Genomic DNA, 13,091 nt, shown 5'->3' with positions numbered 1-13,091 from the left:
ACAGTGTTGTATACTCGTTCCAAGTAGCATATGGCTACAGTAACTTAGTTCACAACATATATGGTCCTATCAAGGCTATTATAAAAAATAATTATATCTATCCTATGTGGTATCGTTTCAAATGACACAAGTACAGTAGTGTAACGTGAAAGACGTCCATCCTGTAAAACGTTGATTCAATTACCTTCATGCATCACACGGTCGCTGAATTTAGTTTTAGTTTACTCATAATGAGAAAAAAAGTTTTAGAAATGTTCACCACTAGAGGGCTTCGACACGTATTGGTAATGAATTGGACGAGGAGGCTTCCGTAGCCTATGGCTATTGTCGCATAATAGCCATTCCCCCCGAGTGCACGAAAAAGTAGAACGGTGAGAAGATTATTACACGGATATTTTTCTACACATTAACATAAGGGTATTATAACAACATTTAAACGGAAATAATAAGGGATTAATACATATAGGTCATGTAAATATGTGGTGGACTACCGTAGCTACCTGTGTTACAGTATTTGGTATGGTAAATCGATTGGAATTAAACTCTCAAACTTTCAAAGTCTAGATCTGAATCTGGTCGAATAATTATCATGAACTTGTAAATTAAATAGATATACTAAATAGTAAAACTAACTATACCATTCATAAAAGTCTAGAAAGCAAGTGAGCGTCTCGTGTTTTAATAAAAGACGAACCAGAAGGACCATGTGCAGAGTTAAATCAATGGTCAGCTCTAAGAATGACACGGGCATCTTTATTCTGAAGCCAGTCAGACAGACTTTTACCACGATTCCAAACTAAATCAATCAGACGAGGATAAAAGTTTTTTTAACAGCACCCTTTACTGCATGTTTGGGTAACCGATAGCGCCTTCACTGCAGGCCTACGTTTAAAAACTGAACCTTCTAATGGATGGGAAGATATAGTACCGGTATCCCGATATAGTATCGGTAGCCCGATATAGTATCGGTAGCCCTATAGCCCATATAGTGTCCCCTGAATATAGGTTGGCCATAGTGTTAAAACATAATATCACCCTCGGTTAGATTAGGAAAGTGTCCCCTGAATAGGGGAATGTCCCCTGAATAGAGGTGCCCTAAAGGAGGGGTTGTACTGTACTCTTTGACAAGTACATTTGAATAATCAGGTCAGTGAGTATCATAATCATGAAACGATAATCGCAGAATTAGAGCACTTGCTATCAGTTCTAGTTTTGCCTTAAAGAATATAATTAATCATTACGCGCGTAGAAACAGTAAACGATCCGGGTCAATTAAACACTCTACTTATCAGTCACTACTAATTAATATTTGAACTTTAAAACGGCCAAAAATTAAAAAAATAAGTTGTATTTTTTTTATAAACAAAATACGAGGAAGCTTTATTGGTTATTATCAGTTATTACAGACGCCAATTGATGGTTTTATACGAGTTGAAATGAAGAGATTTGATTAGTTGAAGGATTGTCTGTTCTATAACAACCATGCGTAGAGCAGACTGTGGTGGGGTGTAGGGGATAACAATAACCATTGCCTTTCAATTTGTCTGTTTTGTTACCCTTGTTTAATTTTATCTCAAATTATCTTTTGGTAACATACCGATTATTTAGTTTTGGTAACGAATTAACTTATTAATTCAATTGTGAAAATGGTATACAAATGGAAAAACTAGTTTTAACGTTTAGCTTGTACAAGTATTTCATTAAAAAACTACTGGTAATGTACAGGTATATGTATACCTACAGTACCCATGTTGATATAAACTTTATATCAACATTTGATTTCGCCATGCAAACCTTCAAACAATATTATACCTACCCACCCAATGCTTTGACGGACAAACAATAATGAAACAAAAAATAGAATCAAGAGTACGGTATCTGGGAAAGTTACCATATCTAGCAGAAATACGGTGAAACTGACCACATGTCTTTACTAATTAAACAAATTGTCAATAATCTACAGAGACTGGCCTGATTGTTGGATGAGAAGCAGACTATGTCACTCCGTTTCCCCTGGGCCCCCAGTTAGCAGTGAAATCGACCTGAACTCTGAGAATAAAAGGGAGATAAAATAATACTATTTGACTATTATTAGAATACGCCCATACATGCATTTTTATGTAAAAGAAATTGAAAGACGAATTAATTGAAACACACTGACAGCAAGGTCTGGGTGCGGTTGGGGCAATGCCTTCTTTGAAGACATGGAAATTAAGAAGTACGACATCGACTAGTATGCTTGTCTGCAATGCTACTATCATACCGCACCACGCCAACCTCAGTGCGGAGCAACAATCTCAGTGAACCAAGATTTCTAAATAATACACGCCTTTTCAAACAGTATGTGGGTTTTCATATCGATCCCTTCCACGTCAACCCCACTCACCCTGGATCCATGCAACAAATCAAGCATAGTCATATATCTTAGTATCTGCACAATGCACATAAACGATAAAGTTCAATTACAAAATAAATATATACACAGGTAACAATTACCGCATTGCTATTTTTAGATCATTATTATGACTCATTGTTTGAAAGGACTTCCACGTTTTACAGTTTGACTCGAAGAATACTAAAAATAACAATGATTTAAACACTATGAGCTCATTGAAAACGATAACGTTAAGATATAAAAATCGAATTATGAGAGAAAAATATAATACTGTTAAGGTGGTTGTAGCAACGGAAGTGTTCAATCCTGCGCCTCACCATATTATTGGTCTACAATACAAGTTTAGGCAAAGTTAGAAAAGGTGCAGTGCAGTACTTTATACTAAAGATATGCCGGAGATTGTGCATTTACAAGTAGGCCAATGCGGCAACCAGATTGGTTGCAAGGTAGGCTGTGATATATTTTGTAAATATTTAGGATGGGTAATAATACTGTACACAAAAAAAATACATTACACAAAATAATAACATAGGCCTAACAATGATTTATAATTGTATGGGTTCCCAGGAAGACACATTTCGGAATAAATAGGTTAACCTATTTCCAGTAGCCTATCGGAACAGCTAATTGTCCTGGTAGTACAGAGAGTTTATGGATAAAAGCAAATACTGGTTGATTGTCCACTCCATTTGCAGTTTTTGTTCTTTATTTTGTGTCGGTATTTATAGGACATTTTTTGCTTTTAATATACAATGATTGGTTCCCGTCGTTAAAATAATACTTTTTTTGCAAATGGAATCTCATTTGTGCCGTTTGTCATTTGTTGTATGAATATAACCAACTGTAACGGGTTTTTTTTAACAGTTTTGGGAGGTAGTTTCTGAAGAACATGGAATTGCACCAGATGGAACATACAATGGCAACTCCGACCTTCAACTAGAGAGAATCAACGTCTTCTATAACGAAGCAACGGGTGGCAAGTATGTTCCACGAGCAATACTCGTTGACCTTGAGCCTGGCACGATGGATGCCGCACGGTCTGGACAATACGGCCAGCTTTTCCATCCAGACAACTTCATATTTGGGCAGAGTGGTGCTGGAAACAACTGGGGAAAGGGTTACTATACAGAAGGAGCAGAATTAGCTGAATCGATTGTTGATGTTGTCAGGAAGGAAGCTGAACATTGTGATTGTCTTCAAGGTTTCCAGTTAACGCACTCACTCGGTGGAGGAACCGGTTCAGGGCTGGGCACTCTACTCCTTGGGAAAATTCGCGAAGAATTTCCAGATAGGCTTCTGACAAACTACAGCGTTGTGCCATCTCCAAAAGTGTCAAATGTAGTCATAGAGCCGTATAATAGTACTCTATCGATACATCAGTTAATTGAAAACTCTGACATGACGTACTGCCTTGATAACGAAGCATTGTACAACATAAACACACAGACATTGAAAGTGGCATCGCCGACATTTGGCGACTTGAATATGTTGGTATCTCAAGCTATGAGCGGTATCACGGCAAGTCTTCGATTCCCTGGCCAACTGAACGCGGACCTTAGAAAACTAGCAGTGAATATGGTTCCATTCCCGCGGATGCATTTCTTCATGCCAGGTTTTGCACCGTTGATCAGCCGCTCGAGTAAAGAATACGCCAACCTAACTGTTGCCGAATTAACGCAACAGATGTTTGATTCCCGTAACATAATGACAGCATGCGATCCGAGACACGGACGATATCTGACCGCAGCAGCAGTCTTCCGAGGCCGGCTTTCAATGAAAGAGGTCGAGGAAGAATTGTACAAAACTCAAAGTAAAAACAGTAATTACTTTGTAGAGTGGATTCCAAATAATATAAAAACTGCAGTCTGCGATATACCGCCACAGAACTTGGAAGTAGCCGCGTCTTTTATTGGAAACAATACCGCTCTTCAGGAGGTATTTAAACGCATTGGTGAACAGTTTTCAGCTATGTTTCGACGGAAAGCTTTCATTCATAACTACTGTGGAGAAGGTATGGATGAGATGGAATTTACAGAAGCAGAAGCGAACATGAACGACTTAATATCTGAATTCCAACAGTATGAGGATTTTGCTGAAGAGGAGGAGAAAGAATGTGACCAAGAAATAGAGGAAGAAGATGCAGAGCAGTAATGACAATCGTATTAAACAAAGGATAAAAAAATAAGAAACAAACCATTGAGTCACAAATCGAAGACTGGAACATCTCCAGAGAACACAGAGTTTGCGCTACAGTCAGTGGGGTCTTTGTATGGTTCGAATCAAAGTAAGCAACATATACAATAACCAGTAAAATACAACAATACAGTTTTTAATATAATAAATATTATTTGGACTTTTGACCATTATGTCATCTCAAGGTTATATTGTCATTTTAAAAACATTTTATGCTGACCGTTCTACAGTTATAGTTAACCAACATAAATAAATAAATGTGCAATGTTTTGCATACACATTGCTTATTTGCTTTTGCTGCTAGATTTTATCTAGTATTATACTTTATATATTACTTAAACCAATCTTTTGTATATTGAAATTTACATTAAATAGTTTGTATGAATCTGTTTTATTAAAAAAAATTCAGTAATCTTTACTATTGCTATTACTTTATTAACACAATACACAAGGTTTTTAATTTATTGTCGCAGCTTGAAATGTCCATCGGAAAATATTGCTAATCAAAGCAAGAGTGCTCAACCTAACAGTATAGTAATCTTGCTCTTTACTGATTATTTTTCTATCATTAAGACAGAATTTCTATTCAATTATTTCACCTTAATAAGGTTACTATACTTTGCAGTATTTGCTATTTGCACAGTTGATCGTGTGAGACAACAGTCAATGTTTGGTGCGAATGCTATCTGCACGATCAGCCATGCGCTTAATTCCTTGTCTTCTATCGGCATTGTCGACTGTGTGCCTAACTCTGATGTTTATTGGAACATTGAACTAGGCCAACATGGTGATCATGCTGATTGAAAAGTCAATCAGGTACATAGAAATCAATATATTACACACACAGTTGGTAGTTGAACACAGCATTCAATTACCTGACAATTAAAGAACATGTTTGTGGTAGCCTGACCGACATACAGGACAAACATTACGCTCAATAAATGATAGCTCCTCAAAAGCCGACAGACAAACATTGTGAAAGACATGAGTACAGGACAGCAAAACTGTCTGCCGTTTCGCCAGACGATCTGGTGATGGTCTTGGTGAGGAGTCATCTGGAGATCCTTCTAACGGCATGATGCAGATTGGACAATCTGTGTCTGCTCGTTTCAAAGCCTGAATTAAAACATCACTCTTATTTTAAATGAAATTCCTTGAGAACCATCAAAGCAGGAAACAAGTTAACTTTTGTGAAGCAAATATTTATCCGGAAAAGTATATAATCACAGTTAGCGCATCGCAAAAAGAAAGACATATATCAAGACATTTTTTTTCCTTGCTAATGCGAGTGTTTCAATTATAGTGTAAAATAAGTTTTTTTTAAATGAATAGAACACAACTATTGACATTATATGACATTTCTGTAGGATTGTTTGCACTACACACTGTCAAAATCAATTTTTTTATGTCAATCTTTTGTTAACATTAGGAAAGATTTTTGAATAGTAAAATTATAGAAATATTTTATTTTATTTTGTCCAACATAGAAATATTATTCAGATGTTTTGCCCTACTTTGATGTAAATACTGTATTGTACATTGTAAACATTTTGCAGATGAGACTAACCAACTACTTCACCATAGTTATAAATAATTATTAATATTATTACCTTCATTTGAATAACTTGCCATTCTTCATCTGTGATAGTTCTTAGTCCTGAGGCGTCAAGGTGCTCAAAGATACGTCTGCTTGCTTCCATAGAACGATCAATTTCAGAGAGAAAATCGTCAACGCTTGTGTCGTATGATCGCACCAATCTATCTGTGATCACCTCAAGCTTTGAAAAAAAATTGAGACATGTTTAATTTTCATGTCATGCAGTCAATTCGATGCAAAAGTTGATTTTGTCCATTACCTTGTGAGATACTTTGTCATTTGTTCATGTACAGGGCATTATAGTATTTTAACAGAGCTAACTCCTAGATATGCTGTCACTTTTGAAATGAGAATGCTCATACTAATTGTTTGTTAACCACTGAGCTACTGTAAGTGCCATTATTAAAATAGTAATATTGCAAACCTTCTCTTCATAAAATTTCTTCCTTAGCATTGGATCATTTGGAGGAACTGTTTTACGGAGGTTCTTGTACCAACTTCTAACAACATATCCTCTCCAGTGTGCTTGTATCCTGTAAAATAATGAGTATGGAAGATTAGAATAACAGGTTTAAGTAGTAACCAGGTAAACCTCTAAATAAATAGAGATATCAGGTAACTCCGTGAATATTACGAGACTTGGGATGTCAAGCATGAAAAAGGCAGAGAGCTGTTATGTTGTACCACCCCCAGAGTCGCTATCCAATAGAGTTTGAACAATACCATGAAAGCCCGAGTGGTCTAATGGTTAGGACATCTGCATATCAAGCAGAAGGTTCTGGGTTAGAATCTCGGTTAGGGCGACTTTTTCTCATTCTTACATATTTTCTCATCTTTATCGTTTCAAATTAAATTTCAGTATATCACCGGGCGGTTTAGAATTTATTCTGTGCCTGTGATGTTTATATATATTTGTGAAATATACTTAGGAATGTATACACAAAAAAACAAGTTACAAATTACCTAACAACACATCGAATGCGATGTACTTTTGAGCCTTCATGAATGACCCTTGTTTGATAATGTACTTTCCGACACATTGGACATGACTTTTTACCAGTAAATCTCTCAAATGCTTGCAAACATGTCTAAGCAATAAACATAAAATAATTACAAAAAAAAATAATATAAAAATATATATATATATATATAATATCTCCACCCCCTATTCACCAGCTCTGTGCCTCTTTTGTTTTATTTCTTTAATTAATGTCCACTCGGGCAGCGCTTGCCTGATATACAGTATCTATCTATCTTTGTCCAATTGCACTGATGAAGGGCTAGTGTTGCCCGAAAGCTCTGCTAACTTTTCTGGCTGTTTTATTTATCGTTTTAATTTAGCTTTTCACTTTTTATTTTGTATCTCCATTGAGATCCAGCCACTGATACCCACAGCATTGTCATTTTTTCAGTATTTTGCCTTTGGATTTATATATATAATAATATAAATTTGCAGGGCTAGAACTCTAAACCATACAGTGACATATGTATTTTGCCAAGGATTTTCAATAGTATGTGTATTTATAATCATTGACCTGATAGGGGACAATCCATTGAAAAGACATACAACAGCACATATACTGTGGGAGTAGCGTTGTCTTGTCCAAGAATTTTTACATCATACAGGATTTGAACCCCGGACTCTAGGATTGGAAGCTGGACATCTTAAGCACATTTAAATCAATATACCTACTGTAAAACAATTAAACGACTTACCCGATGAAAAACATGTGTACAGGATAATAAAACCTGCAAATTAAAAGATCAAAAATGAAAGTCACAAACACTGAATATCTTGCGACATAGTACACTTAACAAGACTTCTTCAATCAGAGCAATTATTGGCCGAAGTGAGCATAGACTTATTAAATTAAGATAAAATATATTGAAATCAAAAGCATTCCATCTATCTCTTTTAACATATTTTTTTCATTTTGTAGAAAATTATTATTATATTCAGAAAAAATTAAAAAACAAACAAAAAACATTGAAAACATTTTGTTAAGTTATCAAAATAATAGCAACATTTAAAGAGTAATGGTGTATGGGGATAGGAGTCAAATACAAAAAATAGTATATAAATAGATAGTAATCAAGTTTTAACCTGTTCTTGAAAACCGAAATCTTCCTTGCATATGACGCATGGTTGTGTAGAGTCTTCTCTACAGTTTGACTTGTCTTTTGCCTCTTTCCATTCACTCTCAGTTAGGGGTTGTTCAGGGGCTGCAACCAGACCCATCCGTTGAGCTACAGTAAGAATAACAATTAGAATAAAAGTTTCCAATATTTTAATAGCAAGATTAATAATTTGCTAAACATTTTTTTAATCTACTGATTCCTATTGTACAGTAATCTGATTCAAGATTCAAGACATTTTATTGGTCCACTTTCAAATGGAAATTTGTTTTGCTTGGCATAATTAAGACAATAAAAGAACAACAAAAAATACTTCAAATTGCAAAAAGCAATGTTAAAATACTATTTATAGGACTATTTATCAGAGGCAGCAATGTAATTTTACAATGACAACTTATTTTATTTTCTTTGTGTGGTGAAATTACAAATGACAATATAATAACAACAAATATTGTTTCTAACATAAAATTGGAAAATTCTTGATAAAATAAAGAACCCTATTTTAAATATCAATTTCAATAAATAAACAAAATTCTTTTATTTTACTGTACATTATTATAATAAAAACTAGTAATCGAAAAATAATGAACAAAAGAAAATATCAGACTGAGCCCCCCTGAGATTATACTCAATCATAGACAGTTTTTTTTCTAAAATAGACAAATTTGTTTACATCCAACAGTGGAATATCCATGGCCTAATTTTGCTGTTAGTGTGTTGATCAGGAAATTGTGTAGACAATTCAATCTAATTAATTAGTTTTGTTATGATTGATCTGTTAAATGAATTGGTTTGTTCCTGAATACCACACTACCATAGACAGTATCATTTACATTTGAACATTATACATTAACGAGACATGCATTAATTCATTAATCAACTAATGTTTTAATTAATGTATTTACAAAACATTAATAAACCCTTCAAAGGATATTGCATTGTCTTAATTGACAATCAATGATTAAATTTTAGTTGCTGTGAGTGATCCTAAACATGTGCCACTGTGAGGGAGGTGACTTTTAAACAATTAAAATATGATCCTGCTCTTACGAAACGACCGAGTGTATTACTACAGAGGGAGACAGAAACGAATCGGATACGAATACACAGTGGCTTCCAAATGTTTTGTTGTAAAGCTTATAAAAGCTTATAATTTACAATTTCAAATGCAATTTAAAAATAAAATGTTGAGAAAAGAAATTATTGGAAAATCGGTGTTCCATTGCCAAACAATATATCAATTTGTGTAGATGTGGAATTCATATTTCAATATCATATAAAAAGTAACTTTATAATTACAAACTTCTTTCAGGGCCAAATTTGTGTAGCGCAGAGGTTAGAAAATTATGAAACATTTTAAGGGTTGATACTGTATACATTTCAGTAATCACTCCTGCTTACCCAAAGTTAACATTGTTGGTTCATAATCTATGACATATTCTTCATCTTTAACCTCCTCCTTTTTTACTTTTGCATTTTTCTTTTTTCCAGTATTAATTGTCGATTTTACAGCTTTTAATTTCTTCTTTGGTGTAGCAAAGTGAATTTGTTTTTTCCTGAGAGGGTCAACTAGTGATAGGCCACTGGCTCTATGATCTTGGAATGCAACGGCAGCCAATGCAGTGTTTTCAGTTGTCTGTAATCGAATGAAATTTAGGCATATTATTACTTCTCTGGCAGTGCCAGATCGAGTGTTATTTTAGGACAAAATAAGCTAGCTAGAATCTTGGGCCCTCTGGGAGATAGACCACCAGTCTTTGACTGAAGAGGTCGCCCAGGTATAAATAAATAATAATATTTAACAAACAATTCCTAGCCAAAAATGGATCCATCCATGATTATGAATGGATGCTGGCCATAGCAGGCTGACTAGCTAGACAGGCACTAGGCCTACTGCACTTTATTTCGCATCACAACAATCTCTCGAGCTTAAAACCACTTTAAAAACATTCACCCGCTGCATGCGGTGTTGAGACAATGAAGTCTTATTCTTAGTTAGGTGCGAAAGTACAGTAGCGCCTACTAGGGCGCTAGCTAGGCTACCTCCTATTTGGCCTAAGTTGGCTAGCCTATCCTCCCTCCTCTAGCCTAGGTAGGCTAGTGGGTCTGTTGGTAGCTGGTTAGGCCGTAGCCTAGGTCTAGCCAAAGAGTTTGGAGGAGAGAGTTGTCTTTGAATAGTACATAAACAACATTACTGAACCTTATTAGGCTCAGCAGGAACACTTTTATTACGATGTTTAGAATTCATTTTTAAATATTGGAGTAAACGCGCGGTGGTGATATCGTAGATCCAAGCGACGACCGATCAAAACAACAAACACAGGTGGTTTGAAAACGACGATGAAGTTCAAAGTTGATTGATTGAAAGAACGAAAGAGGTCGCTGTTGGGTTTTTAAGACAAAAAAAACAATCACACGTGCTTATTATTTAGTGTGGATGAAAAAGAAAAGTGAAAATGTCATCTGTTCAAGAAGTTTTTAGTAGTTTTAATGATTATCTCACAACAGATCAAGACATACGCGAGGTACACACATAACCGATGTTTACTGACACAAAAACTAAAATAGAGGGCTTAGGCCTAGGCCTATAGCATAATTATAATACTTTACAGTTTAGCCTAGCTAGGCCTACTCAGCAGTCAGGTCAGGTGGTAAGCCTATGCCACTACAGTCCGACGAGTCCATATAATAACTAAACGTAGTAGGCCCTAGCTATATTGATAGGTTACTGACTATTGTCCATATAAATAGAGAAGATGCTTTCACCTCTGCACCGCGCCTAGTCAAATATAGTATTTAAATTTCCATTTATTTTCAGGAAATCAGAAATTCAGTTCGAATTCTGGAACAGACTGCTCGAGAGATTATGACATTGCTGCAAGCTATTCACCAAAGGGAAGGGCTAAAACAAGGTACAGCTCTCACCCAATTACAATACTTAAACAAATTGTTTTAGGTAATTCGGTGGACCCTTTTATAATTTAACAATTTTGTAGGTCAGAGGAGTACATTTTTATTCTATTTCCATATTATTTTATGTTAATAAATTCAATTTTCTTTTAAGTTCCAACAATTTGTCAAAAGAGCAAAGAGAAGTTTGAGATTGTAAAGGCTTCTTATGCAGATCTTGCAGGAAAATTCCCTTTAGAACATTACTACAGGTATAATTCCATACTCAATTTTAAACAGCATTCTAGTCCCTACTTTAAAGTTACTCATGCTATTCAATAAAAAACAAAGCCCCATGTCCTAGCTCCTAAGGATGTGCAAGAAAACAACATCATCCCACCAATTCAATATCATGGCTGTGCACCTTGATAATACAAGACACGAATGGTTGTCCACAACTGTGCGTAATTTAGCCCAGTAGGAGGTTATCCTATATTGTTATAATACTAAAAATGTACTACTAAAACTGTATTACTAAAATAAAATATATATTGTTTCAAATAAAATCCTGTTTTTTTCCATAGATTTCATGACCATTGGCGTTTTGTTACACAACGGCTTATTTTCCTTGCTGCACTGACAACATACATCGAATCCGACACACTGATAACCAGAGAAGAGACAGCCAAATTGTTTGGAAGTAGGTGACGTATTGTTAAGGGGCCTACAAGTAATTGATGCTGATGGTAATTTTATACCAAAATCCTTTTTTTTATCCACAGTTGCAGTTGAAAAGGGAAGTGGTTTCATTCTGGATTTAGAAGACTACTTGCATGGCGTACTTTTGTTATCAAATGAACTGGTAAATATTTAAAATATCCTTGTAGAAATTATTAGGTTTGCATTAAGTATTATGGTAATTATTATTCTAATTTCATATTTACAGTCACGTCTTGCAGTCAACAGTGTTACATCTGGTGATTATGAACGACCTTTGAAGATATCATCATTTCTAGGTGAAATAAACACAGGTTTCAGGTTACTCAATTTGAAAAATGACAGTCTGCGTAAAAAGTTTGATAGTCTGAAATATGACATAAAGAAAGTGGAAGAAGTTGTGTACGATATCAGCATAAGAGGTCTGATGCCAGAAAGGAAGATTATTAGGAAAGAATTAACATAAGTAGTGTGATGATGACAGGAATTCTTCGCAATTCACAACAACTTTGCAAGGTGGAGAATTGGTTAATAAAGACTAAGTCTAGAAAACTTAAAATGTTATATGATGCATAAAAAAAAGTCTGGAGGAGTGTTTACTTGGTAAAGGCTCAACATATTTAGGTACAGGTATTGGTACAATTTAAAAACTTTGGGTAAGGTGGTTCCCACCAACAGAAGTTATTGGTAACTATGAATGAAACCAATAACTAAGCCTGAATGAGCTTAAAGATAAGTTGACAAATTAAAGATTAAAATGGAAAACAAAAACAATGCAGTAGTTTTTTGTATGAGTAGCTATAATCACTACATCATAAAAAAAATGGTACGATAATATCATCGAATAGGCAGAGTTCAATCTAATGCAGCGACCAAAACCCTCTTCTAAATGACACAATACAACCTAAAACCTAAAGAAAATCTCCAGATAGAAAATAGAAACTGGATCGAGTAGATGAGAAAAAAATTCTATTTTCCCAAGAATGTTATCACTGGTTGGCTTTCTAAATATAAGGTACCTGCCAAAAGAAATAAGATTTAGTATTGTACCAACACTTGGAAAAAAATGCATGCATAATGTTGCAGCAATATGGTGAGCTTGGTTCCAGTTTTTAAGACCATGTCAAGTCTAAGGAAGCCAATGGACTTGCATCATGATATGGA

General features: G+C 35.0%; 3 protein-coding genes across 3 annotated transcripts; 2 read left to right on the top strand and 1 right to left on the bottom strand.

Moving 5' to 3' along the window:
* The first annotated feature begins 2,678 nt into the window (after positions 1 to 2,678).
* Positions 2,679 to 4,660, top strand: LOC144840466 (tubulin beta-4B chain-like). Its single transcript, XM_078696287.1, has 2 exons — positions 2,679 to 2,841; positions 3,260 to 4,660. The coding sequence occupies exons 1-2, from the start codon at positions 2,785 to 2,787 to the stop codon at positions 4,544 to 4,546; spliced, it is 1,344 nt and encodes a 447-aa protein (XP_078552413.1). The 5' UTR covers positions 2,679 to 2,784; the 3' UTR covers positions 4,547 to 4,660.
* A 48-nt stretch (positions 4,661 to 4,708) lies between these two features.
* LOC144840476 (RING finger protein 32-like) lies at positions 4,709 to 10,710 on the bottom strand. Its single transcript, XM_078696294.1, has 8 exons — positions 10,522 to 10,710; positions 9,723 to 9,957; positions 8,290 to 8,432; positions 7,902 to 7,934; positions 7,149 to 7,273; positions 6,610 to 6,718; positions 6,199 to 6,366; positions 4,709 to 5,704 (listed from the first exon to the last, which is right to left on the bottom strand). The coding sequence occupies exons 1-8, from the start codon at positions 10,567 to 10,569 to the stop codon at positions 5,471 to 5,473; spliced, it is 1,095 nt and encodes a 364-aa protein (XP_078552420.1). The 5' UTR covers positions 10,570 to 10,710; the 3' UTR covers positions 4,709 to 5,470.
* Positions 10,695 to 12,701, top strand: LOC144840484 (translin-like). The gene is made up of 6 exons (XM_078696303.1): positions 10,695 to 10,846; positions 11,140 to 11,233; positions 11,386 to 11,482; positions 11,795 to 11,910; positions 11,993 to 12,072; positions 12,157 to 12,701. Exons 1-6 carry the CDS (start codon positions 10,778 to 10,780, stop codon positions 12,391 to 12,393), a joined length of 693 nt encoding a protein of 230 aa, XP_078552429.1. The 5' UTR covers positions 10,695 to 10,777; the 3' UTR covers positions 12,394 to 12,701.
* Positions 12,702 to 13,091: the final 390 nt, after the last annotated feature.

Source organism: Antedon bifida, chromosome 1 (assembly GCF_963402885.1).
Source record: "Antedon bifida chromosome 1, ecAntBifi1.1, whole genome shotgun sequence".
NCBI lineage: Eukaryota > Metazoa > Echinodermata > Crinoidea > Comatulida > Antedonidae > Antedon > Antedon bifida.
This window is presented reverse-complemented; position numbering and strand designations above follow the sequence as displayed.